The sequence below is a fragment of the Acanthochromis polyacanthus genome, chromosome 12 (genome assembly GCF_021347895.1).
Source record: "Acanthochromis polyacanthus isolate Apoly-LR-REF ecotype Palm Island chromosome 12, KAUST_Apoly_ChrSc, whole genome shotgun sequence".
NCBI lineage: Eukaryota > Metazoa > Chordata > Actinopteri > Pomacentridae > Acanthochromis > Acanthochromis polyacanthus.
In genome coordinates this window covers 29,912,232-29,940,010 of record NC_067124.1, presented here as the reverse complement: position 1 = coordinate 29,940,010, position 27,779 = coordinate 29,912,232, and the positions used below count along the sequence as shown (strand labels likewise).

Below are 27,779 nucleotides of genomic sequence, written 5' to 3'. Positions count from 1 at the left end.
TTTATTATTCCTAATTTTGACTTGAAGAACATTTTGACTTAAAAACTAATTTTTCATCGAGGTAAAAACATATATAAATCATCACCAACCACCTTATAAGTCTGACTTTCTTTGTATCATTTTGACAGTAACACTTAAACTCTGAATTTAGATGTAATGCACATTTTCACTTTTTAAGACTGATTTGTCATCCTTTTTACATCAGGTTTATGAGATTAATATGTTCAATTTTTGACTATGAGTTAATAAATAGTAAAAAGTCCAAACTGTGACTGTCTATTTAATTAATTTGACATTACATAAACATTTGATAGCCAACAATGTCAGCTTACAACATCATAGTTTTAATTTAATGAGCAGTTTTGCCTAATAACATGTATATTTTATCCATTTTGAATTGAATTTATGAGATTAAAGCTTAAGATATTTCATATAAATCAACAATGAATGGTAAAATTTCAAAACGACCAGTTCTTGTCTCTGTTCAGTTATTTTTTTGTCTGTAAATTCTAACTCATAATTTTCGCTTCATGAACATTTTTACTTAAAATACTCGAGATATGTTTTTAAGCCTTATTAATCAATATTAAATGGTTCAAAAAATCTAAGTCATAACTTACTATTTCATAATTCTGCCTTTGAGTTACTGTGACTTGAGCTCTTTTTCTGTCTCCAGGCTGCAGACAGTAGAAGTCTTTGAACGCACCACGAGAGCTGCGGAGCGGAATGAACGCTAGGCCTGAAGTGCTCTCCGTTTGTGTTTGTGCACAGTCAAGTCGTTAACGAAGACCGGTTAGAACCGACGGAGAGAGAGCTTCAACTGCAAGGACACACACACAGAGACAGACAGACAGACAGTGAGCTGCACACACACCCAGCTGCACACATCTGCCCGGTATGTCCGTTGTCTGTGCGCTGAGGTCCCGCTGCTTCCCCCGGCAGGTGCTGCTCGGCCTGTCCGCCGCCATGAGCCGCAGCTACAGCCTGGACGTCTCCGCTCCGCTGCTCCGGACGCAGGGATACGTGGACGGCCGCTGGGTTTCCGCAGCCTCCGTGTTCCCCGTGCTGGACCCAGCCACCGGGCAGGAGATCGCCCGGGTGGCGGACTGTGGCCCCACCGAGGCCAAGCAGGCGGTGGACGCTGCATACAAAGCGTTTCACTCCTGGAAGCAGTACACCGCCAAGGTAGGCTGCTGTACCAAGGCAGAACCCCACTCAAAGAACTGTAAATTTACTTTAAATGTTTGCACTCGGCTTACTGACGAACTATAGCAAATATAGCACAATCTTTTCCAATTTCTCAGGAGCCAGATTTCCCTTCGGCTTAAACATAATTTACTTGAAAACACAAAATGTAGTTAAAATTCAAACTTTCACTTTCGTTTCTGACGTAGGAAATGTCCTCAAAAATTAACGATAATTTGCAGATTTCGAGGCAATCAATGTAATAGCATATGCCGATCTGAAGAGAGTTTCTAAAAGATTCATAAAACGTTCAAGTTACATTAACAAACCCCGCACTTTAGCCTGTATCTCTGTCAAACTTTAAATTATGGAAATTTTAAATGGAGTTTTGCGGTGTTGTGTTAGTGACCTGCAGCCGTTTCTCTGCAGCTCATGAGCAGCCCGCGTGTAATTCACTGTGAGCAAACACAGGCTGATCCTGCTAATAAAGTGATGAATTCTGCACACAAAGACTTTCTCTCATGTAAGCAATAAAACTTCTAAGAAACACTGCTCTAGTGGTCACCCGAACTCCACTCAGTAACCTTTGGTGCGAAAACTGCCTGAACGTTGTGGTGTTCTCAAATATAAACGACAATTTTGGCAATTTTAGAGCTAATCGAGTATGAGGATAGCAATAAAGTTTCTTAAAGATTCTGAAAACATGCAGGATGTATTCACAAAACCTACACTTCAGTCTGTAACTGTGTCCTACTTTAAATTATGCAAATTTTAGTTTTGTTAGCTGTTTCTGTACAGCTCGTTAAAAATATTATATGAGTGTCATTGTCTGTGAGCAAACTAAGGCTAGTCCTGCTAATGGGGAGTTTTATACGCGTGCTTTGACCAAGATTATCAGGTGTCTTCTCGGGGATCAGTCAGAGCAGAATAAAGCTCTTGTTTCTGTGTTTACTCAGGTTGAAGTGTAAGTGTCTGGTCAGTGATTGCAGCGCTGCTTTTCCATCATTCAGTTCTTAAACCTGATCATTAGCTCTCTGGTTAATTTTTCTTTTCTGCAGAAAGACAAAGTTCAGCTTTAGTTTGTTTTACTAAATGTAGTTTAAATACAAAACGGCAAAACGCAACAACACAGAGTTGACTTCAGACACGAAACTGATGAAAAACACACCAAAACACAGAATTAACATTTAATAAACTGATCATTTTCACTGTTATTATGTGTCAAAGAATATACTGTGTTCACGTTATTGTTGATTTAAAATTTAATTGTGGTTGTTTTGTGTCTTTGTGAGCCTCGTCTTTTTGTGTCTCTTTGGTGTCATTTTTGCCCTAATAGGTTTAGTGCTCCTGTTTTGTTTGTTTTGTGTCTCTTTATTTTGTCTTTGCAGCTGTTTTGTTTCTCCATTGTTTTATATATCGCTGTAGGCATTTTGTGTCAATATTTATTGATGTTTTGTGTCTCTTTGTAGTCGTCGTGTCTTTCATTTTTAAACCAATTGTGTTCATCTTTGTGTTGGTTTTGCATCACTTTGTGTCTTTTTTTAGTTGTTTCGTGTCTTTCATATCGTGTCTATTCTTTGCGTGTCTGTTTTGTCTCTAACATTTTTGTGTGTCTTTGTGGTTGTTTTTGTCTCTTTCCATTATTTTGCATCTGTCTGTTGTGTATCTGTATGTTTTTGTGTCTCTTTGTATTTGTTTTGTGTCTTTTCATCATTTTATGTGTGAATTTTTTTGTCTTATTTGGGTTGTTTTGTGTCTCTTTGTTTTGAGTGTCTGTTGTTTTGTCTCTATTGTCGTTTTGTGTCTCTTTGTGGTTGTTTTGTGTCTGTTTTAATCATTGCCCGTGCCCATTATGTTTTTCACCAGTTTTGTCTCATTTTGGTTGTTTTGTGTTTTGTTTCATCATTTTGCGGATCCTTTGTTTACTTAATTTTGATATTTTTTTGTCTCTTTTTGGTTGTTTTGTGTCTGTTGTTTTGCATCTCTTTGTTGTTTTGTGTTATTCCAGGTCACGTTAAATGATTAATCGTATCAGTTATTGTAGTACAGCATGTTGTGTCAGTGAAGCATTAACCCGCTTTTGACCGGACCTGGCATTGTGATAAGTTGTAATTGTGCGGCTGTAAAACGGGCGTCAAACATGGCTGCTGGGCGTGTGACTGGTGCTGTGCTCTGATTGGTCGCCCTGCAGGAGAGGAGCGTCCTGCTCAGGAAGTGGTTCGACCTGCTGACGCTGCACAAAGACGACCTCGCCAAGTTGATCACCTTCGAATGTGTGAGTATCAATAACAGCACAGTCAGCAAAAACTTCATCCAAACCAGTCGGCGGCCATGCAAAGTAACTAAGTACATTTACTCTAGTACTTGAAATTAGATCAGTTTAGAGACAAGTACTAAGAGAATAAAATGCAGATTGGCATCAAACCAGCAGTAAAGTGCATCATTTGTAGTGTAATATATGCAGTAAATTATAAACAAAATGAACACACTAATATATGAATGTATAGATGTGGATACAGTATAAAATATCATCTAAAATTACAGGTAGATATTTGTAGTGGTAGGAGGAGAATAAACAGTATGGATAGCATAAACTGTATGAACAGTAGATACAGTAATAATACAATGAGATAAACTACTGGTGAAAAGTTTTAGAACACCGCAGTTTTTCCAATTTTTTGTTGGAAATTAGACATGTTAATGTCTCATTGTGCTTTGAAATGAAAGAATAGGACAAATAAACAAATTATGTTAAAAAAAATAAATCAATTTAGAAACCAAAATATATTCTAAACTTTTGACTCATCAAAGCAGCCACCTTTGGCAGATATAACAGCTGAACCCAATCATGGCGTTCTTTCCACAATGGAAATCAAATATTCTTCCCAAGTCTGCAGCAGAAGTTCCCATAAATGTGTGGCACTTGTAGGTTGCTTTGATTTCACTCTCCTGTCCAGTTCATCCCAAACCAGATCATTTAGATCATTTCCTGATAATTTAGAGGCCAAACAACTAATCAATAAAAACGAGGTTAGACAGTACAGACGGTAGTTCTGACTGAAATAATTTACAGACTGGAAACTGCTTCAAACATTAAACCCTGAATCACAAACACAACTCTGAGCTTTGTACTCACTGTGTGCGTGTGTGTGTGTGTCTGTCTCTGTGTTTCTTTGCCTGTTTCTATGTGTCTCTGATTCTGTGTGTGTCTGTATGTCTGTTTGAATCTATCTGTGTGTGTGTGTGTGTGTGTTTCTTTGCGTCTCTGATTCTTTGTGTGTGTGTCTGTTTGAATCTATCTGTGTGTGTTTCAGGGTAAGCCGTTGCGTGAGTCTCTGGGTGAGATTGCGTACTCGGCCTCCTTCCTCGACTGGTTCTCTGAGGAAGCTCGCAGAGTTTACGGTGACATCGTTCCGTCTCCGGCCAAAGACAGGAAGATCCTCCTGCTCAAGCAGCCGGTGGGCGTGGCCTCCATCATCACGCCGGTGAGCAGCCAATCACAGTCCAGTGTCTCAAAGATTTGCGTCACTTTGTGGTTGTGTTGCATCTTTTTCTGCCCATTCCTTTCTCTTTGCTGTTGTTTTGTGCATCTCTCTAGTCTTTTTTTTGTCTCATTGTGATTGTTTTGCATTTCTAGAGTTGTTTTGTAAATGGTCCGTATTTATATAGCGCTTTACTATACCTGCAAGGTACCCAAAGCAGCCTACAAGATACGTCACATTCACCCATTCACACACACATTCACACACTGATGGCGGAAGCTGCCATGCTAACCACGACCCATCAGGGACACCTCGACATGAGCACGACAGGCCGAGGATCGAACCGGCAACCTTCCGGTTGCAAGATGGCCACTCTACCCACTGATCCATGCCGCCGTTTTGTGTCTTTTTGTGTTTATTTTGTGGAATTTTCTTGCCACATTTGTTTTTTTCTAAATAAAACTTTTAAGGGAAATTTTTAAGGAATTATTGGAACTTAATTACTGATGGTTTTACAAATTTTCAGAAATTTGGGGAATTTTTTTGCTGAATTTTTGGTTTTTTTTTCAGACAAGGAAACAATATTTTTTGGAGCCCATAAATGAAGACAACAGGAGGGTTTAAGTGTGTTGTGTTTCATTTTAAAGTGTGTTGTGTTGTGTTGCTGTTGTGTTACATTTTAAAGTGTTGTGTTACATTTTAAAGTGTTGTGCTTGTGTTACAGTGGAACTTCCCCAGCGCCATGATCACCAGGAAGGTTGGAGCTGCTCTGGCCGCCGGCTGCACGGTGGTGGTGAAACCAGCCGAGGACACGCCGCTGTCGGCTCTGGCTCTGGCAGAGGTCAGTACGCCGAACGTCAGAATACCCAGAATCCTCAGCAGCAGCATGAAGACCTGCTGTCTGACTCTTCCTCATTAAGACGACCACGTGTTCATCTTGTAAAGTTTGTGTGCGTTTGTTTGGTGCAGCTGGCGGAGCAGGCGGGGATCCCAGCCGGGGTGTTTAACGTGGTTCCCTGCTCCAGAGAGACGACCCCGGCAGTGGGGCAGGTCCTCTGCACCGACCCCCTGGTGGCCAAAATCTCCTTCACCGGATCCACGGCCACCGGAAAGGTCAGAGCCAGAGTACTCCCACCCTGTAGTACTTGTACTTTTACTTCAGTACATGTAGTTGCAGAGTATTCCCGCATTGAAGTATTTATACCTTTACTTTAGAACATTTTACTTTAATCACAGTATTCCCTTACTCTAGTATTTGTACTTTTGTTTTCGATGGTTTTTTCCCCTTACAGCAGAGTACTTCTGCACTGTAGTATTTCTAACTTTATTGAAGCACTTGTGCCAAGTGACAGAGTATTCCTACTCTGTAGTACTTTTTCTTTTACTTCAGACAAGTTGCTTTTAGCATTGTGTTTCTCCACTTTGGTATTTATGCTTTTACCTAGAAGAAAATTCTTTCAGCAGAGAATTTCTACACTGTAGTATTTGTACTTTTACTGAAGTACGTGTCCCTGCAGAGTATTCCCATTCTGAAGTATTTATGCTTTTACTTCATAACATTTTACTTTGATCATAGTATTTCCACACTGTATTATTTGTACTTTTACTTCAGCAAATGTTACTTTCAGCTGGTTTTCTGCACTGTAGTATTTGTACTTTTACTTCAGTACATGTACCTTGGAGCAGTGTATTTCAGTGCTTTGGTATTTTTACTTCAGCATATTTTCACAGATCATTCGTAGTATTTTGTGCTTTTATAAAAGTAGTAGTAGTAATGTAGTAATCTCTGTTTCCTCTCAGGTGTTGCTGAAAATGGCCGCCGACACGGTGAAGAAGGCGTCCATGGAGCTGGGAGGCCACGCCCCTTTCATTGTGTTCGACAGCGCTGACATCGACAAGGCGGTGGGCGGAGCCATGGCGTCCAAGTTCAGAAACTCCGGACAGGTGAGACGAGTCGGAATGAAGCTTTCTGCAGTTTTTACAGGAACTTACAGGAACTTACTGAGGCTTGTGGTTCCTCCTGCAGACGTGTGTTTGTTCCAACCGCTTCCTGGTGCAGAGCGGAATCTATGACCGCTTCGTGGAAAGGTTGGGCCGAGCGATGGACGGCGAGCTGCGTCTGGGTCATGGCTCGGAGCCCGAAACCACCCAGGGGCCGCTGATCAACACCAGAGCTGCAGAGAAGGTAACTGGTGAAAATGTTCAGAAATGTCAGAGTTTCTACATCTGCTTTCCTTCAGAGACTCTCAACTGGAGCATCACTGGATTTAAATCTAGTGAATTTGTCTCTTTGTGGTTGTTTTGTGTTGTCTTGGTGTTTTTTTTCTTTTATGGACTCTTTGGGGTTGTGTGTTTATAGTTTATAGTTGTTTTGTGTCCCCTTGTGGTAATTTTGTGTTACTGTGTAGTTGTTTAATTTCTTTTTGTTTTGTGACTTTTTTTAGTTCTTAGTGTCTTCTTGTGGTCATTTTTTGGCCCTTTGTGGTAGTTGTCTGTTTTTGTGGTGTTTTGTGTCTCTTTGTGGTTGTCTCTCTGCTTTTTTGTGTTTTTTTGACTCTTTGGGGTTGTACATCCGCATCCTCCTCGCCTCTTTCCCACGCTTTGTGTGTGGACAGTGAAGGAAATCTACTCAAAAACACTGCAGATAAAGCTTTGTGTGTGTGTGTGTGTGTGTGTGTGTGTGTGTGTGTGTGTGTGTGTGTGTGTGTGTGTGTGTGTGTGTGTGTGTGTGTGTGTGTGTGTGTGTGTGTGTGTGTGTGTGTGTGTGTGTGTGTGTGTGTGTGTGTGTGTGTGTGTGTGTGTGTGTGTGTGTTTCACTATCAGATAATCAAATATTTGAGACTAGCTCCTCCACCGGCTCACCCAGCAGCCAGACCACCGTCTCCTCCACTACCGGTGTCAGTCAGAATCAGAGAATTTTATTGTCATTGCACACTTTTGTATACAATGAAATCACAGGTGTTGTGCAGAGATATGCCTGCCCGCCTAGCTCTGCATGTCTTGGCCCAAAAAACTGGGGATGCAAATCTCGGCAGATCCAGAATGTGTCCTGCTGAAAAATGCATCTCCCTGTTAATTTCTATTATGGACATTTTTAGATCAAATGAATCACAACACACCGGAGATCGGTGTCTTTTAACCAAACCATGCGAAAAATGGGATGCAAATCTCGGCAGATCCAGAATGTGTCCTGCCGAATAATGTATCCCCCTCTTTACTGTTAATGAATAAGCGTCGGGCATATTTTCAACAAGAAATCCAAGCTTTCATATAGTCACAGCTAGACCCGACAAAAAGTCTTCTTCTTCTTTTCCTTTCGGCTTTTCCCTTCAGGGGTCGCCACAGCGAATCAATTGCCTCCATCTAACCCTGTCTTCTGCATCTTCTTCTCTCACACTAACTACCTTCATGTCCTCCCTAACCACATCCATAAACCTCCTCTTTGGTCTTCCTCTAGGCCTCCTGCCTGGCAGCGGGAAACTCAGCATCCTTCTACCAATATATTCACTCTCTCTCCTCTGGACATGTCCGAACCATCTCAGTCTGACCTCTCTGACTTTATCTCCAAAGCCTCTAACATGTGCTGTCCCTCTGATGTACTCATTCCTGATCCTATTCATCCTGGTCACTCCCAAAGAGAACCTCAGCATCTTCAGTTCTGCTACCTCCAGCTCTGCCTCCTGTCTTTTCCTCACACTGTCTCCAGACCAAACAGCATGGCTGGTCTCACCACAGTTTTGTAAACCTTTCCTTTCATTTTAGCTGAAACTCTTCTATCACACATCACACCTGTGCACTCTCTTTTAAACAAAACTCTTTTTTTTTACCAGTGATTTGATACTGGATAGTGTTCTCCTGACAGAGACATGGCTTGGCACAGATGCACCTGTAGTTCTCACTGAGTGTGCGATAGTTTTGTTAGTTGTAGTTCTGCGTCCCCTTGTAGTTTTATGGTGTCTTTGTGATAGTTTCGTGTGTTCGTGGTAGTTTTGTGTCATTTTTGGTACATTTGTTTCTGATCTCTAACTACTCAACAGCAGGGCTGCAGGGGAGTTTAATGTAGTTGGACATTAAAATAGACAGTACTCTGAAAAGCAGATTTCTGTGTTTCTTCTGATGCTTAGAGACTCTGATCTGTTCTGATCCGGTTTCAGGTGTTACTGTAAACCCTGCGCTGTGTCTATCAGGCGTGATGCTGCGTTCACTGACAGCTGACTGTGTCCGTCAGGTGGTCCATCAGATTACGGACGCTGTATCCCTCGGGGCGAAGGTTCTGAGGGGAGGGAAGCGTCTGCACGGCTCTTTTATGGAACCGACTCTGCTGTCTGACGTCACCACAGACATGCTGTGTACGAAGGAGGAAACGTTCGGACCGCTGCTGCCCGTCATCAGGTCTGTTTGCTCATGATCACCAACACAAAACCTAGTTTATCACTTTATTCATCTGCAGTCACACATACGCAGGTTTAAACCACAACATGATGAAAATGTGTTCTCAGAATCTGACAATAGTGTTGCTTCAAACTGCTTAAAACTCACAAACGAGACATCTGAGCAGAGGTTGTGTTTTTCATCATGTACACAAGCTTCTAGTGGAAGAAAATATTTCCGTGTAACAACATGAAGACTGTGTGGTCACCGTTGAGCAACTAGAATCTGTTTCTGTTTCCAGGTTTAACACAGAAGAAGAAGCTCTGGCTATTGCAAACGCATCCAACGTTGGATTAGCAGGTGAGAACTTCCAGCTGTTTCCTTATACGGGGGTCCTCTATTTATGATCTCCTCAAGGTACAGCGTTTCATCGTTATGTTGGAACTGGTTACGTTGAACTAGTTGGCAAGCTGAGCAGACGAATACGTCGTTACATGGCGCTATGAGACATCTTTGTTTACATTCTCCGGTTGTACGCCACCTTGGATTGTGCTACATTTGCTAAGTTTTGCCCTTCATTATGGCTCCCAAATGTAAGTCAGACTCTACTGATGACAAAGAAAATGGTGACGGTAAAAGCTGCAGTTATCCAACTAGTTAAACACGTGTTTGCAAAATGACTCGTGAGTCGTAGCAAACTTGACTTCTTTACTGTGGCTCTTGATACACATTACACAGTGAAAATTGCTACAGAAACAGAATAAAACAACATAAATACATGTAAATAAATCCTTCACCAGTAAGTCCAAAAATGAAGTGACTTACTTACGACATTGCCTCTGTAGCATTTACACAGTGGAGAAAAGCATGTACGTGTGTAAAGCTAAACATCAAAATAGCAGACAGGAAGTGACAACTTAAAAAAAGGCTTTTTCAAAATAAAAGTACATCGATAGTTCTGTCTTAAGGGCAACACACCATGGAAGTAAAGTTAGATTTAATAAAACGTTCAGAACAGGGCGAAACACCGTCGAACATCGACATTATTAGATGAAGTTGTAAAAACAGTGCAGTATATTCTTTCATCTTGTAAAATGACTCATACATGCATGAAAGTTGTTGGTATTCATGTTTTTTTTATTAAGAACTGATCAATATCGTGATGTATGTAACAGCTTTGTTTACATTTTCTCTGGAGTTCTGACTTACTGCAGAAATTGATTCACATCAATCTGTAGGGACAGAATTCTGATGTAAGTCGAGGACCTCCTGTATCTGCTGCTAGTTACTAGCTGCACTAACCAGTGCTTAGACTGGGCTAAATGCTGTGAATGTTTTATCTTGTATGGTGTTAAAGACCTTTTTATTACAATATAGAATTAAATGAAAAACAGCAAGGACGAGTTATTTACTCTCTACATGAACTGAATAATAAATCACAGTATCTGCTCAGCTTTCTGTAACAATTCAATATCAGAAATTATTCATTAAAACAACTGCAGCCGGGGGAAATGCCAAACAAATTGTGGCAGCAGCAGATGACCGACATAAAGGTGCACAGGTGTACATATGAATATTTCTCAGACGAAGAATAACTATAAATCAATATAGAGTTAAAAATATAACAAGGTAAAGTAGCTGCAGCCAGACTCGCACACCAAAAACCTGCAGAGCCTTTATCAGTTGATCCCTAGTGTTAAAGAGGCTAAGCCAATGTTTTAAGGCACTGAGAGAATCTAACAGGGAAACCTACAAACTAAATTGACATGCTTAATGACCGTAACAGAGGAATGAAAGTCCAGCCTCACATCCCGCTTCCACCTGGATGATCAGATCATCCTGTGGTTACTAGAATTTTTAACCCACAGATCGCAGAGGGTGCGGGTCAACAACACCTTCTCTGATCTACAACATACCTCCACTGGTTCTCCTCAGGGCTGTGTCCACATTTTGGACGACATACTAAACAATGACTCTGATGTTTATTTTTTTTGGCCTTTTCTAGGATTTATTTGACAGGAGACAGACAGGAAATGGGGAGAAGAGTTGCGGGAAGACATGCAGCAAAGGGCCGCGAGCGGGAATCGAACCTGGGCCGCTGCGTCAGAGACCAGTCCCTATACATGGTTCGCCTGCTTAACCCATTGAGCTATGCAGGCGCCCCTAGACTATGATGTTTTGGTCATATTTTGGACGACATACTAAACTATGACTTTTTTTGTCCCGTTTTGGACAACATACTTAACTATGACGTTTTTGGTCACATTTTGGACGACATACTAAACTATGACGTTTTTGGTCACATTTTGGACGACATACTAAACTATGACGATTTTGTCACATTTTGGACGACATACTAAACTATGACAATTTTGTGATATTTTGGACGACACACTAAACTATGACGTTTTTGTCACATTTTGGACGACACACTAAACTATGACGATTTTGTCACATTTTGGACGACATACTAAACTATGACTTTTTTTGTCCCATTTTGGACAACATACTTAACTTTGACGTTTTTTGTCCCATTTTGGACGACATACTAAACTATGACGATTTTGTCACATTTTGGACGACATAAACTATGACGATTTTGTCACATTTTGGACGACATACTAAACTATGACGATTTTGTGATATTTTGGACGACACACTAAACTATGACGATTTTGTCACATTTTGGACGACACACTAAACTATGACGATTTTGTCACATTTTGGACGACATACTAAACTATGACTTTTTTTGTCCCATTTTGGACAACATACTTAACTTTGACGTTTTTTGTCCCATTTTGGACGACATACTAAACTATGACGATTTTGTCACATTTTGGACGACAAACTATGACGATTTTGTCACATTTTGGACGACATACTAAACTATGACGATTTTGTGATATTTTGGACGACACACTAAACTATGACGATTTTGTCACATTTTGGACGACACACTAAACTATGACGATTTTGTCACATTTTGGACGACACACTAAACTATGACGTTTTTGTCCCATTTTGGACGACACACTAAACTATGACGATTTTGTCACATTTTGGACGACACACTAAACTATGACGATTTTGTGATATTTTGGACGACACACTAAACTATGACGATTTTGTCACATTTTGGACGACACACTAAACTATGACGATTTTGTCACATTTTGGACGACACACTAAACTATGACGATTTTGTCACATACTAAACTATGACTCTGATGTTTATTTTTTTGGCCTTTTCTAGGATTTATTTGACAGGAGACATAGAGATAGACAGGAAATGGGGAGAAGAGTTGTGGGAAGACATGCAGCAAAGGGCCGCGAGCGGGAATCGAACCTGGGTCGCTGCGTCAGACCAGTCCCTATACATGGTTCGCCTGCTTAACCCATTGAGCTATGCAGGCGCCCCTAGACTATGGTGTTTTGGTCATATTTTGGACGACATACTAAACTATGACTTTTTTTGTCCCATTTTGGACAACATACTAAACTATGACGATTTTGTCACATTTTGGACGACATACTAAACTATGACGATTTTGTCACATTTTGGACGACATACTCAACTATGACGTTTTTGGTCACATTTTGGACGACATACTAAACTATGACGATTTTGTGATATTTTGGACGACATACTAAACTATGACGATTTTGTCACATTTTGGACGACATACTAAACTATGACGTTTTTGTGATATTTTGGACGACATACTAAAGTATGACTTTTTTGTCCCGTTTTGGACAACATACTTAACTATGACGATTTTGTCACATTTTGGACGACATACTAAACTATGACGATTTTGTCACATTTTGGACGACATACTAAACTATGACGTTTTTGGTCACATTTTGGACGACATACTAAACTATGACGATTTTGTGATATTTTGGACGACATACTAAACTATGACGATTTTGTCACATTTTGGACGACATACTAAACTATGACGTTTTTGTGATATTTTGGACGACATACTAAAGTATGACTTTTTTTGTCCCGTTTTGGACAACATACTTAACTATGACGTTTTTGGTCATGTTTTGGACGACATACTAAACTATGACGATTTTGTGATATTTTGGACGACATAAACTATGACGATTTTGTCACATTTTGGACGACATACTAAACTATGACGTTTTTGTGATATTTTGGACGACATACTAAACTATGACGTTTTTGTGATATTTTGGACGACATACTAAAGTATGACTTTTTTTGTCCCGTTTTGGACAACATACTTAACTATGACGTTTTTGGTCATGTTTTGGACGACATACTAAACTATGACGATTTTGTGATATTTTGGACGACATAAACTATGACGATTTTGTCACATTTTGGACGACATACTAAACTATGACGTTTTTGTGATATTTTGGACGACATACTAAGCTATGACGATTTTGTCACATTTTGGACGACATACTAAACTATGACGTTTTTGTGATATTTTGGACGACATACTAAAGTATGACTTTTTTTGTCCCGTTTTGGACAACATACTTAACTATGACGTTTTTGGTCATGTTTTGGACGACATACTAAACTATGACGATTTTGTGATATTTTGGACGACATACTAAACTATGACGATTTTGTCACATTTTGGACGACATACTAAACTATGACGTTTTTGTGATATTTTGGGCGACATACTAAAGTATGACTTTTTTTGTCCCGTTTTGGACAACATACTTAACTATGACGTTTTTGGTCATGTTTTGGACGACATACTTAACTATGACGTTTTTGGTCACATTTTGGACGACATACTAAACTATGACGTTTTTGTCACATTTTGGACGACATACTAAACTATGACTCTGATGTTTATTTTTTTTTGGCCTTTTCTAGGATTTATTTGACAGGAGACATAGAGATAGACAGGAAATGGGGAGAAGAGTTGCGGGAAGACATGCAGCAAAGGGCCGCGAGCGGGAATCGAACCTGGGTCGCTGCATCAGAGACCAGTCCCTATACATGGTTCGCCTGCTTAACCCATTGAGCTATGCAGGTGCCCCTAGACTATGATGTTTTGGTCATATTTTGGACGACATACTAAACTATGACATTTTTTGTCCCATTTTGGACAACATACTTAACTTTGACGTTTTTGGTCACATTTTGGACGACATACTAAACTATGACGATTTTGTCACATTTTGGACGACATACTAAACTATGACTTTTTTTGTCCCATTTTGGACAACATACTTAACTTTGACGTTTTTTCTCCCATTTTGGACGACATACTAAACTATGACGATTTTGTCACATTTTGGACGACATAAACTATGACGATTTTGTCACATTTTGGACGACACACTAAACTATGACGATTTTGTGACATTTTGGACGACACACTAAACTATGACGATTTTGTGACATTTTGGACGACACACTAAACTATGACGATTTTGTCACATTTTGGACGACACACTAAACTATGACGATTTTGTCACATTTTGGACGACACACTAAACTATGACGATTTTGTCACATTTTGGACGACACACTAAACTATGACGTTTTTGTCCCATTTTGGACGACACAGTAAACTATGACGATTTTGTCACATTTTGGACGACACACTAAACTATGACGATTTTGTGACATACTAAACTATGATGTTTTTGTCACATTTTGGATGACACTAAACTATGACGATTTTGTCACATACTAAACTATGACTCTGATGTTTATTTTTTTTGGCCTTTTCTAGGATTTATTTGACAGGAGACATAGAGATAGACAGGAAATGGGGAGAAGAGTTGCGGGAAGACATGCAGCAAAGGGCCGCGAGCGGGAATTGAACCTGGGTCGCTGCGTCAGAGACCAGTCCCTATACATGGTTCGCCTGCTTAACCCATTGAGCTATGCAGGCGCCCCTAGACTATGACGTTTTTGGTCACATTTTGGACGACATACTAAACTATGACGTTTTTGGTCACATTTTGGACGACACACTAAACTATGACGATTTTGTGACATTTTGGACGACACACTAAACTATGACGATTTTGTCACATTTTGGACGACACACTAAACTATGACGATTTTGTCACATTTTGGACGACACACTAAACTATGACGATTTTGTCACATTTTGGACGACACACTAAACTATGACGTTTTTGTCCCATTTTGGACGACACAGTAAACTATGACGATTTTGTCACATTTTGGACGACACACTAAACTATGACGATTTTGTGACATACTAAACTATGATGTTTTTGTCACATTTTGGATGACACTAAACTATGACGATTTTGTCACATACTAAACTATGACTCTGATGTTTATTTTTTTTGGCCTTTTCTAGGATTTATTTGACAGGAGACATAGAGATAGACAGGAAATGGGGAGAAGAGTTGCGGGAAGACATGCAGCAAAGGGCCGCGAGCGGGAATTGAACCTGGGTCGCTGCGTCAGAGACCAGTCCCTATACATGGTTCGCCTGCTTAACCCATTGAGCTATGCAGGCGCCCCTAGACTATGACGTTTTTGGTCACATTTTGGACGACATACTAAACTATGACGTTTTTGTGATATTTTGGACGACATACTAAAGTATGACTTTTTTTGTCCCGTTTTGGACAACATACTTAACTATGACGTTTTTGGTCATGTTTTGGACGACATACTAAACTATGACGATTTTGTGATATTTTGGACGACATACTAAACTATGACGATTTTGTCACATTTTGGACGACATACTAAACTATGACGTTTTTGTGATATTTTGGGCGACATACTAAAGTATGACTTTTTTTGTCCCGTTTTGGACAACATACTTAACTATGACGTTTTTGGTCATGTTTTGGACGACATACTTAACTATGACGTTTTTGGTCACATTTTGGACGACATACTAAACTATGACGTTTTTGTCACATTTTGGACGACATACTAAACTATGACTCTGATGTTTATTTTTTTTTGGCCTTTTCTTGGATTTATTTGACAGGAGACATAGAGATAGACAGGAAATGGGGAGAAGAGTTGCGGGAAGACATGCAGCAAAGGGCCGCGAGCGGGAATCGAACCTGGGTCGCTGCATCAGAGACCAGTCCCTATACATGGTTCGCCTGCTTAACCCATTGAGCTATGCAGGTGCCCCTAGACTATGATGTTTTGGTCATATTTTGGACGACATACTAAACTATGACATTTTTTGTCCCATTTTGGACAACATACTTAACTTTGACGTTTTTGGTCACATTTTGGACGACATACTAAACTATGACGATTTTGTCACATTTTGGACGACATACTAAACTATGACTTTTTTTGTCCCATTTTGGACAACATACTTAACTTTGACGTTTTTTTCTCCCATTTTGGACGACATACTAAACTATGACGATTTTGTCACATTTTGGACGACATAAACTATGACGATTTTGTCACATTTTGGACGACACACTAAACTATGACGATTTTGTGACATTTTGGACGACACACTAAACTATGACGATTTTGTGACATTTTGGACGACACACTAAACTATGACGATTTTGTCACATTTTGGACGACACACTAAACTATGACGATTTTGTCACATTTTGGACGACACACTAAACTATGACGATTTTGTCACATTTTGGACGACACACTAAACTATGACGTTTTTGTCCCATTTTGGACGACACAGTAAACTATGACGATTTTGTCACATTTTGGACGACACACTAAACTATGACGATTTTGTGACATACTAAACTATGATGTTTTTGTCACATTTTGGATGACACTAAACTATGACGATTTTGTCACATACTAAACTATGACTCTGATGTTTATTTTTTTTGGCCTTTTCTAGGATTTATTTGACAGGAGACATAGAGATAGACAGGAAATGGGGAGAAGAGTTGCGGGAAGACATGCAGCAAAGGGCCGCGAGCGGGAATTGAACCTGGGTCGCTGCGTCAGAGACCAGTCCCTATACATGGTTCGCCTGCTTAACCCATTGAGCTATGCAGGCGCCCCTAGACTATGACGTTTTTGGTCACATTTTGGACGACATACTAAACTATGACGTTTTTGGTCACATTTTGGACGACACACTAAACTATGACGATTTTGTGACATTTTGGACGACACACTAAACTATGACGATTTTGTCACATTTTGGACGACACACTAAACTATGACGATTTTGTCACATTTTGGACGACACACTAAACTATGACGATTTTGTCACATTTTGGACGACACACTAAACTATGACGTTTTTGTCCCATTTTGGACGACACAGTAAACTATGACGATTTTGTCACATTTTGGACGACACACTAAACTATGACGATTTTGTGACATACTAAACTATGATGTTTTTGTCACATTTTGGATGACACTAAACTATGACGATTTTGTCACATACTAAACTATGACTCTGATGTTTATTTTTTTTGGCCTTTTCTAGGATTTATTTGACAGGAGACATAGAGATAGACAGGAAATGGGGAGAAGAGTTGCGGGAAGACATGCAGCAAAGGGCCGCGAGCGGGAATTGAACCTGGGTCGCTGCGTCAGAGACCAGTCCCTATACATGGTTCGCCTGCTTAACCCATTGAGCTATGCAGGCGCCCCTAGACTATGACGTTTTTGGTCACATTTTGGACGACATACTAAACTATGACGTTTTTGTGATATTTTGGACGACATACTAAAGTATGACTTTTTTTGTCCCGTTTTGGACAACATACTTAACTATGACGTTTTTGGTCATGTTTTGGACGACATACTAAACTATGACGATTTTGTGATATTTTGGACGACATACTAAACTATGACGATTTTGTCACATTTTGGACGACATACTAAACTATGACGTTTTTGTGATATTTTGGGCGACATACTAAAGTATGACTTTTTTTGTCCCGTTTTGGACAACATACTTAACTATGACGTTTTTGGTCATGTTTTGGACGACATACTTAACTATGACGTTTTTGGTCACATTTTGGACGACATACTAAACTATGACGTTTTTGTCACATTTTGGACGACATACTAAACTATGACTCTGATGTTTATTTTTTTTTGGCCTTTTCTAGGATTTATTTGACAGGAGACATAGAGATAGACAGGAAATGGGGAGAAGAGTTGCGGGAAGACATGCAGCAAAGGGCCGCGAGCGGGAATCGAACCTGGGTCGCTGCATCAGAGACCAGTCCCTATACATGGTTCGCCTGCTTAACCCATTGAGCTATGCAGGTGCCCCTAGACTATGATGTTTTGGTCATATTTTGGACGACATACTAAACTATGACATTTTTTGTCCCATTTTGGACAACATACTTAACTTTGACGTTTTTGGTCACATTTTGGACGACATACTAAACTATGACGATTTTGTCACATTTTGGACGACATACTAAACTATGACTTTTTTTGTCCCATTTTGGACAACATACTTAACTTTGACGTTTTTTCTCCCATTTTGGACGACATACTAAACTATGACGATTTTGTCACATTTTGGACGACATAAACTATGACGATTTTGTCACATTTTGGACGACACACTAAACTATGACGATTTTGTGACATTTTGGACGACACACTAAACTATGACGATTTTGTGACATTTTGGACGACACACTAAACTATGACGATTTTGTCACATTTTGGACGACACACTAAACTATGACGATTTTGTCACATTTTGGACGACACACTAAACTATGACGTTTTTGTCCCATTTTGGACGACACAGTAAACTATGACGATTTTGTCACATTTTGGACGACACACTAAACTATGACGATTTTGTGACATACTAAACTATGATGTTTTTGTCACATTTTGGATGACACTAAACTATGACGATTTTGTCACATACTAAACTATGACTCTGATGTTTATTTTTTTTGGCCTTTTCTAGGATTTATTTGACAGGAGACATAGAGATAGACAGGAAATGGGGAGAAGAGTTGCGGGAAGACATGCAGCAAAGGGCCGCGAGCGGGAATTGAACCTGGGTCGCTGCGTCAGAGACCAGTCCCTATACATGGTTCGCCTGCTTAACCCATTGAGCTATGCAGGCGCCCCTAGACTATGACGTTTTTGGTCACATTTTGGACGACATACTAAACTATGACGTTTTTGGTCACATTTTGGACGACACACTAAACTATGACGATTTTGTGACATTTTGGACGACACACTAAACTATGACGATTTTGTCACATTTTGGACGACACACTAAACTATGACGATTTTGTCACATTTTGGACGACACACTAAACTATGACGATTTTGTCACATTTTGGACGACACACTAAACTATGACGTTTTTGTCCCATTTTGGACGACACAGTAAACTATGACGATTTTGTCACATTTTGGACGACACACTAAACTATGACGATTTTGTGACATACTAAACTATGATGTTTTTGTCACATTTTGGATGACACTAAACTATGACGATTTTGTCACATACTAAACTATGACTCTGATGTTTATTTTTTTTGGCCTTTTCTAGGATTTATTTGACAGGAGACATAGAGATAGACAGGAAATGGGGAGAAGAGTTGCGGGAAGACATGCAGCAAAGGGCCGCGAGCGGGAATTGAACCTGGGTCGCTGCGTCAGAGACCAGTCCCTATACATGGTTCGCCTGCTTAACCCATTGAGCTATGCAGGCGCCCCTAGACTATGACGTTTTTGGTCACATTTTGGACGACATACTAAACTATGACGTTTTTGTGATATTTTGGACGACATACTAAAGTATGACTTTTTTTGTCCCGTTTTGGACAACATACTTAACTATGACGTTTTTGGTCATGTTTTGGACGACATACTAAACTATGACGATTTTGTGATATTTTGGACGACATACTAAACTATGACGATTTTGTCACATTTTGGACGACATACTAAACTATGACGTTTTTGTGATATTTTGGGCGACATACTAAAGTATGACTTTTTTTGTCCCGTTTTGGACAACATACTTAACTATGACGTTTTTGGTCATGTTTTGGACGACATACTTAACTATGACGTTTTTGGTCACATTTTGGACGACATACTAAACTATGACGTTTTTGTCACATTTTGGACGACATACTAAACTATGACTCTGATGTTTATTTTTTTTTGGCCTTTTCTTGGATTTATTTGACAGGAGACATAGAGATAGACAGGAAATGGGGAGAAGAGTTGCGGGAAGACATGCAGCAAAGGGCCGCGAGCGGGAATCGAACCTGGGTCGCTGCATCAGAGACCAGTCCCTATACATGGTTCGCCTGCTTAACCCATTGAGCTATGCAGGTGCCCCTAGACTATGATGTTTTGGTCATATTTTGGACGACATACTAAACTATGACATTTTTTGTCCCATTTTGGACAACATACTTAACTTTGACGTTTTTGGTCACATTTTGGACGACATACTAAACTATGACGATTTTGTCACATTTTGGACGACATACTAAACTATGACTTTTTTTGTCCCATTTTGGACAACATACTTAACTTTGACGTTTTTTCTCCCATTTTGGACGACATACTAAACTATGACGATTTTGTCACATTTTGGACGACATAAACTATGACGATTTTGTCACATTTTGGACGACACACTAAACTATGACGATTTTGTGACATTTTGGACGACACACTAAACTATGACGATTTTGTGACATTTTGGACGACACACTAAACTATGACGATTTTGTGACATTTTGGACGACACACTAAACTATGACGATTTTGTCACATTTTGGACGACACACTAAACTATGACGATTTTGTCACATTTTGGACGACACACTAAACTATGACGATTTTGTCACATTTTGGACGACACACTAAACTATGACGTTTTTGTCCCATTTTGGACGACACAGTAAACTATGACGATTTTGTCACATTTTGGACGACACACTAAACTATGACGATTTTGTGACATACTAAACTATGATGTTTTTGTCACATTTTGGATGACACTAAACTATGACGATTTTGTCACATACTAAACTATGACTCTGATGTTTATTTTTTTTGGCCTTTTCTAGGATTTATTTGACAGGAGACATAGAGATAGACAGGAAATGGGGAGAAGAGTTGCGGGAAGACATGCAGCAAAGGGCCGCGAGCGGGAATTGAACCTGGGTCGCTGCGTCAGAGACCAGTCCCTATACATGGTTCGCCTGCTTAACCCATTGAGCTATGCAGGCGCCCCTAGACTATGACGTTTTTGGTCACATTTTGGACGACATACTAAACTATGACGTTTTTGGTCACATTTTGGACGACACACTAAACTATGACGATTTTGTCACATTTTGGACGACACACTAAACTATGACGATTTTGTCACATACTAAACTATGACTCTGATGTTTATTTTTTTTGGCCTTTTCTTGGATTTATTTGACAGGAGACATAGAGATAGACAGGAAATGGGGAGAAGAGTTGCGGGAAGAGATGCAGCAAAGGGCCGCGAGCGGGAATCGAACCTGGGTCGCTGCGTCAGAGACCAGTCCCTATACATGGTTCGCCTGCTTAACCCATTGAGCTATGCAGGCGCCCCTAGACTATGGTGTTTTGGTCATATTTTGGACGACATACTAAACTATGACTTTTTTTGTCCCATTTTGGACAACATACTAAACTATGACGATTTTGTCACATTTTGGACGACATACTAAACTATGACGATTTTGTCACATTTTGGACGACATACTAAACTATGACTTTTTTTGTCCCATTTTGGACAACATACTAAACTATGACGATTTTGTCACATTTTGGACGACATACTAAACTATGACGATTTTGTGATATTTTGGACGACATACTAAACTATGACGATTTTGTCACATTTTGGACGACATACTAAACTATGACGTTTTTGTGATATTTTGGACGACATACTAAAGTATGAATTTTTTTGTCCCGTTTTGGACAACATACTTAACTATGACGATTTTGTCACATTTAGGACGACATACTAAACTATGACGATTTTGTCACATTTTGGACGACATACTAAACTATGACGTTTTTGGTCACATTTTGGACGACATACTAAACTATGACGATTTTGTCACATTTTGGACGACACACTAAACTATGACGATTTTGTCACATTTTGGACGACACACTAAACTATGACGATTTTGTCACATACTAAACTATGACTCTGATGTTTATTTTTTTTGGCCTTTTCTTGGATTTATTTGACAGGAGACATAGAGATAGACAGGAAATGGGGAGAAGAGTTGCGGGAAGACATGCAGCAAAGGGCCGCGAGCGGGAATCGAACCTGGGTCGCTGCGTCAGAGACCAGTCCCTATACATGGTTCGCCTGCTTAACCCATTGAGCTATGCAGGCGCCCCTAGACTATGGTGTTTTGGTCATATTTTTGGACGACATACTAAACTATGACTTTTTTTGTCCCATTTTGGACAACATACTAAACTATGACGATTTTGTCACATTTTGGACGACATAACTAAACTATGACGTTTTTGTGATATTTTGGACGACATAACTAAAGTATGACTTTTTTTGTCCCGTTTTGGACAACATACTTAACTATGACGTTTTTGGTCATGTTTTGGACGACATACTAAACTATGACGATTTTGTGATATTTTGGACGACATACTAAACTATGACGATTTTGTCACATTTTGGACGACATACTAAACTATGACGTTTTGTGATATTTTGGACGACATACTAAAGTATGACTTTTTTTGTCCCGTTTTGGACAACATACTTAACTATGACGATTTTGTCACATTTTGGACGACATACTAAACTATGACGATTTTGTCACATTTGGACGACATACTAAACTATGACGTTTTTGGTCACATTTTGGACGACATACTAAACTGTGACGATTTTGTGATATTTTGGACGACATACTAAACTATGACGATTTTGTCACATTTTGGACGACATACTAAACTATGACGTTTTTGTGATATTTTGGACGACATACTAAAGTATGACGTTTTTGGTCATGTTTTGGACAACATACTTACTTTGACGTTTTTGGTCACATTTTGGACGACATACTAAACTATGACGATTTTGTGATATTTTGGACGACACACTAAACTATGACGATTTTGTCACATTTTGGACGACATACTAAACTATGACGTTTTTGTGATATTTTCGATGACGTACTAAACTACAGTGGCTATATTTGGCAATGGGAAATTACTGCCACATCACTGTGAAAATTTAATGAGGTGGTCCTTGTGCCAATTCTGACTTTTCCTGAAAATTTAATAAAAATGAATTAGTCCATTTTTCAGTAATGTTTCACACACACAGACAGACAGATTCACAGACAAACTTACGCAGATTGTCATATAATTCCGCCGCTCCTTGGCATTTACATACCGAGAAGTACAGCATCAGCTCCACAGTCACCAGGCTCATTTCAGGGTTGGTTATACGACTGGTTAACAGATATGCGATGTCTGTTTGCTCTCAGGTTACTTCTACTCTCAGGATGTGGAGTCAGATCTGGCGGGTGGCGGAGGCGTTGGAGGTGGGGATAGTCGGCGTCAACGAGGGACTTCTGTCCACACCTGAGGCCACCTTCGGTGGCGTCAAACAGTCCGGTTTGGGCCGCGAGGGCTCCAAGTATGGCATCGATGAGTATCTGGAGGTCAAGTACATGTGCTTTGGAGGCCTGAAGCCCTGAGCGAGGACGAAGCGACGCCTTGGGGCCGCCGGTACGACAACACAGTGAAATTAATAACATCTCAGGTTCTAATTAAACTCCCTCATAACAGAATATAAAATAAAAGATTAGCACTGATAATTTGAGGAATCTGCCCAAATAACTTTAAACAAACCTGAAATGAGATGTTAAACAAGGTCCTCTTAATTTCTTTTTGTTGTTTTTATATACCAGATATATTGCAATGTTTTACTGTATAAAAACACAATAAGATACTCGGAGAAGAGATACAAAGTTTGTTTAAACTTTATTGTAAGTTCACAGACAGTTTTTTTTAACTTTTAAATCAGAAAACTGGTGAATTTGTCCTCGATAACTGTCTCAGCTCAGAATTGCTAAACTATGATTGGACAGTGACTATTTGGGGAGGGGCTTACAAAACAGTCAGAACATAACGAACAACCTGCAGCCAATCAGAATCCAGTTTTCTGTTACTATAGGTGATAACTGTCACTGAAACATGAATTCATGCTATTTCTTCACAAAGGTGCAAGTCAGTAAAAAAAAAAAACAGTGAGAATAAAGCAGATAAACTGTGAACAGGAGGACATGTCAAATTAAAAAAAAAAAGAAAATACTCGTTAATTTGAAAGTTCTCATTCATATTTGTTTTGACCAAGCTTTTCCTGCACAAAACTCTCTCCTGAATTGATTTGATGCCTATCAGTGACAAAAGTACTTAGATTTTCTGACATAATCAAACCATGGGGACACTTGTTATAAATTGGCTTTTAAAATAACAATATTAATCCATTTTTTATCCTTGAACACCTAAAACGTGCTCATAAATAAAATGAAGGAGAAACAGGGTTCAACATGTCTGCATGCACCTAATGTAGAGGAAGAAAAAAAAACACTACCAGAAATGTGTTAATTATTGCAACATAATTCTAATAAGTTCTTGTTGCTGTGTTGATAAATGTTGATCTGAATGCTGGTTAAAGCACGAGACTGTTTTTTTAAGTGTCTATCGGAAAGCAGTTCAATCATAAGTGCCAAATGACTGATTTTATTACTTGGTGACAAACAACGAGACTGTATTTTTACTAAACAGTAATTAGTACTAATTATACTGTTCTGTGGAGGTTGCTTCTAGATGATTTGACCGTTGTTGATACGAGATGCTTACAAGTGCAGAGATTAAATTAAAGTATTTTCAATGGCTGCATTTTGCCATCAGAAGCCACTTTCCAATGAGAAACTGAAGCTGCTATATCACTCTGTTCAGAGCCACCAGCCTCCACTGACAAAAAACAGTAATTTAACCTCATAACCTGCCTCAATTGATCAGTTTCTTTGTGTTTTAACATGCAAGTTTGGATCCAATGCAGCTGCTCTTAAGTAATCTTTGGATTTCTGGTGGTTTTCAGTGTATAATTTTTAAATTGGTCAGTTAATTTGGTGTACGATTTAGTATTTTAGGGTCTAACATTAATATTTAACCTGTTAGGTAAATTTAGGCCCAATGTGTGCTTTAAATGTGCTTTATAAATAACAATGACTTGACTAAAGTCAGCAATAGCAGAAAAACTGATCGATCACGGCAGCATTAAGCAACAACCTCAGTACGTAAATTTCTGTTTGTTGTGAATGGAGTGTGTTGGCTTTTAGGAAAGCGATATAACAGCTTTAGTTGTCCAACAGTAAAGTAAAGCAATGGAAATGCTCTAAACAGAGTACTATTAAACTGAATGACTGATTTGTGTTGTAAATGTGGGAAAATATATTTTGGTGCTTAGTGTCTTCAAACTGGGGACCATCACCTACTGAAAGTAACCCCAACTATAGATAAAGAAAAAGTGAAAATAATTGATGTGAAAATGTCATGGCAACAAGTCCTTAGCCTCAAAGCTTACTTAAGTCATCCTGCACTTTAGGGGTTTTAACTGAAGCGCAAAGAAATTCAAATTGGTAAAAGTACTTAAGCTCAACTGTAGAAGTCATACTGAATGAAAATGTATTTAACGTAACTTGCACTCATGTCAAACCAACAATCAAATCAAGCCCTTTGGTAACTAATTCCACTATAAACAGATTTGCTCGTAATAGCAGTGATGTCTATCAGTATGTTGTTTAGCAGATTGTGTTTCTAATATATTTAATTGTAATATACCATTGTAGTCAATACATTGATTTTTGTATCTTTGACTGTAGATTTTAATGGAAAAATAAAGATTTTAATATTACATGCTGTGTTTGAAGTTTTCTTTATATTAGAGTTATCCTGAAAACTACATTTAGTTGAAAATGCTCCAGTATTGTTAAATGTGAACCATACTTTCTTGTTTTGTGTGGAAATGAGTAAAAAGGGACAAAAATGGCTGCTGTGACTGCACTGCATCTGTTTGAAGTTGCCAGTTTTAGCATTTAGCTGGACTGATTCTAAAAATTTACACCCTAAGTAATCAAAATGGTAATCCTCAGAACTATTTTAAAAATTTAAAACATTGGACTCAGATTTACACGTGAATCTTGTTAGCAAAAGCTAGTCTGCTGTGATTTGTCAAAAAAAATTGCTGTTGCTGTCACCTTCTCTACATTTTTACATTAAAATAAGCACGAAACACCTTGCCAATCTGTCTACATAATGTTTTCTGACTGTGCTAGGCTAAACATGTCCTAGACTCGAGATCAAGATGTGTTTTAATACACTTGACACTGACAAATTATTTTTTTGATTTAAACTTGATGCTAAAGTCACCTGTTATTAAGTAATGGAAAATTGTGCCTAGTATTAATGACTTGTTTCAATCTAGATAATTAAGAGAAACTGGAAGCTGAATTAAAATGTACCTTTTGGGTTTTAGTTAAGATTCAAATAAGTCTCACTGTCGTTAATCTTGGATAGGTTGTTGGCTGGTACGACACAACAAGCCCTTGGAAGGTGAATGTTGCCTCTCGACTGTGCAGGCTAGCAGTTTTCCAGTGTTGGTGTTAAGCTACACTAAGATCATGGTTTAGGAGAGCTAATCTCAAACACAGTCAGTACTGGAAAGTCTATTGATAGTAATTAATTTAGATTTAAATGCATTGTTTTGATAAAGCCTGTAAGTGTATTTGAGAGCTAATTTTCAGTTTCCGCTTTGAGGTCTTCTTAGTTTAGCTTCAGGGTCTAGTTAGGTCTAAATTGTGATTTTGGCTCTTAGTAAATTTTGGACTAGCCACTTTAAATTCTACATAGTGCTGTGTACTCTACCTAGCTGGCGAACAAGACTAAACATTTAAATCATACAGATTTCACGTTGTTAAAGGACAGTTTCTCTTGACTGTGCTCGGCTAGATGCTTTCCCTTGTTTCTGCTTGTTGCACCAAATTATGTTTTAGCAGATGTCAACACAATAATGAGTAGTAAGTTGTGTCTAACATTAACAAGTCCTTGAGTTTGAGAAAGTCCTGTTAGCCTCTGGTTTACTCTACCTCAAGTTAGCTTCTAGGCACAGTTAGTTAACTGAGAAATGGCTATCAACAAAGCCAGCCGACTCTTGAGTGTAGTGGTTGCTATTTTGTTAGCTAACAAGCGACAATATGTAAATCAGAAGGAGCTAAAAGGCATTTTTTTTTTTCCTTTCTCTTTTGATGGAGCTAGGCTAGCAGTTTCCCCCTGCTTCCAGTCTTTGTGCCAAGCTAGGCTAAACATGTCCTTGCGATAAAACTGTCTTATGTGTCTCTGGGGATTTTTTTCCCCTCAAAGTCTTAATTGTCAGACACACTGAGGTTGTCCTATTAAAAAACGAAGATCCACATGTCGCCGCTCAGCCTTCAACTGGATGTTACAACATGTCATGGGTCACAGCTTCGTCCTCAAAGTCTTATGTCCTCTGAAATGGGACACTGGGTCATTTGACTCACCTCACAGGGCAGGAATTCTGGGTAATGAAGTCTCTCTCGCTGCCGGAATGCAAACATTTCCAGAAAAAAATAAATAAAAAATCAGTCGTTCCATCATCCCAAATGCGTTTCCGTTGCGGTGGCGTGGGCACTGAT

The 27,779-nt window shown here is 39.2% G+C and overlaps 1 protein-coding gene and 1 long non-coding RNA gene across 3 annotated transcripts; one reads left to right on the top strand and one right to left on the bottom strand.

The window, feature by feature from the left end:
* The first annotated feature begins 681 nt into the window (after window positions 1-681).
* On the top strand, window positions 682-25,981 carry aldh5a1 (aldehyde dehydrogenase 5 family, member A1 (succinate-semialdehyde dehydrogenase)). The gene is given in 11 exon segments (XM_022212439.2): window positions 682-1,185; window positions 3,377-3,460; window positions 4,500-4,670; window positions 5,392-5,508; window positions 5,637-5,780; window positions 6,468-6,611; window positions 6,694-6,852; window positions 8,896-9,059; window positions 9,340-9,398; window positions 23,544-23,566; window positions 23,568-25,981. Coding segments are annotated over 11 exon segments (1,542 nt in total). The 5' UTR covers window positions 682-897; the 3' UTR covers window positions 23,757-25,981.
* On the bottom strand, window positions 11,489-23,196 carry LOC127536390 (uncharacterized). Of its 2 annotated transcripts, XR_007945375.1 has the most exons (7): window positions 23,002-23,196; window positions 22,476-22,541; window positions 21,543-21,664; window positions 19,652-20,285; window positions 15,479-16,112; window positions 11,622-12,387; window positions 11,489-11,586 (listed from the first exon to the last, which is right to left on the bottom strand). It is a non-coding gene; the product is annotated as an uncharacterized LOC127536390 (long non-coding RNA). The 2 variants fall into 2 exon arrangements; XR_007945374.1 differs by lacking the exons at window positions 11,489-11,586; window positions 11,622-12,387; window positions 22,476-22,541; window positions 23,002-23,196 and adding an exon at window positions 21,781-22,194 and having other exon boundaries at window positions 15,393-16,112.
* Window positions 25,982-27,779: the final 1,798 nt, after the last annotated feature.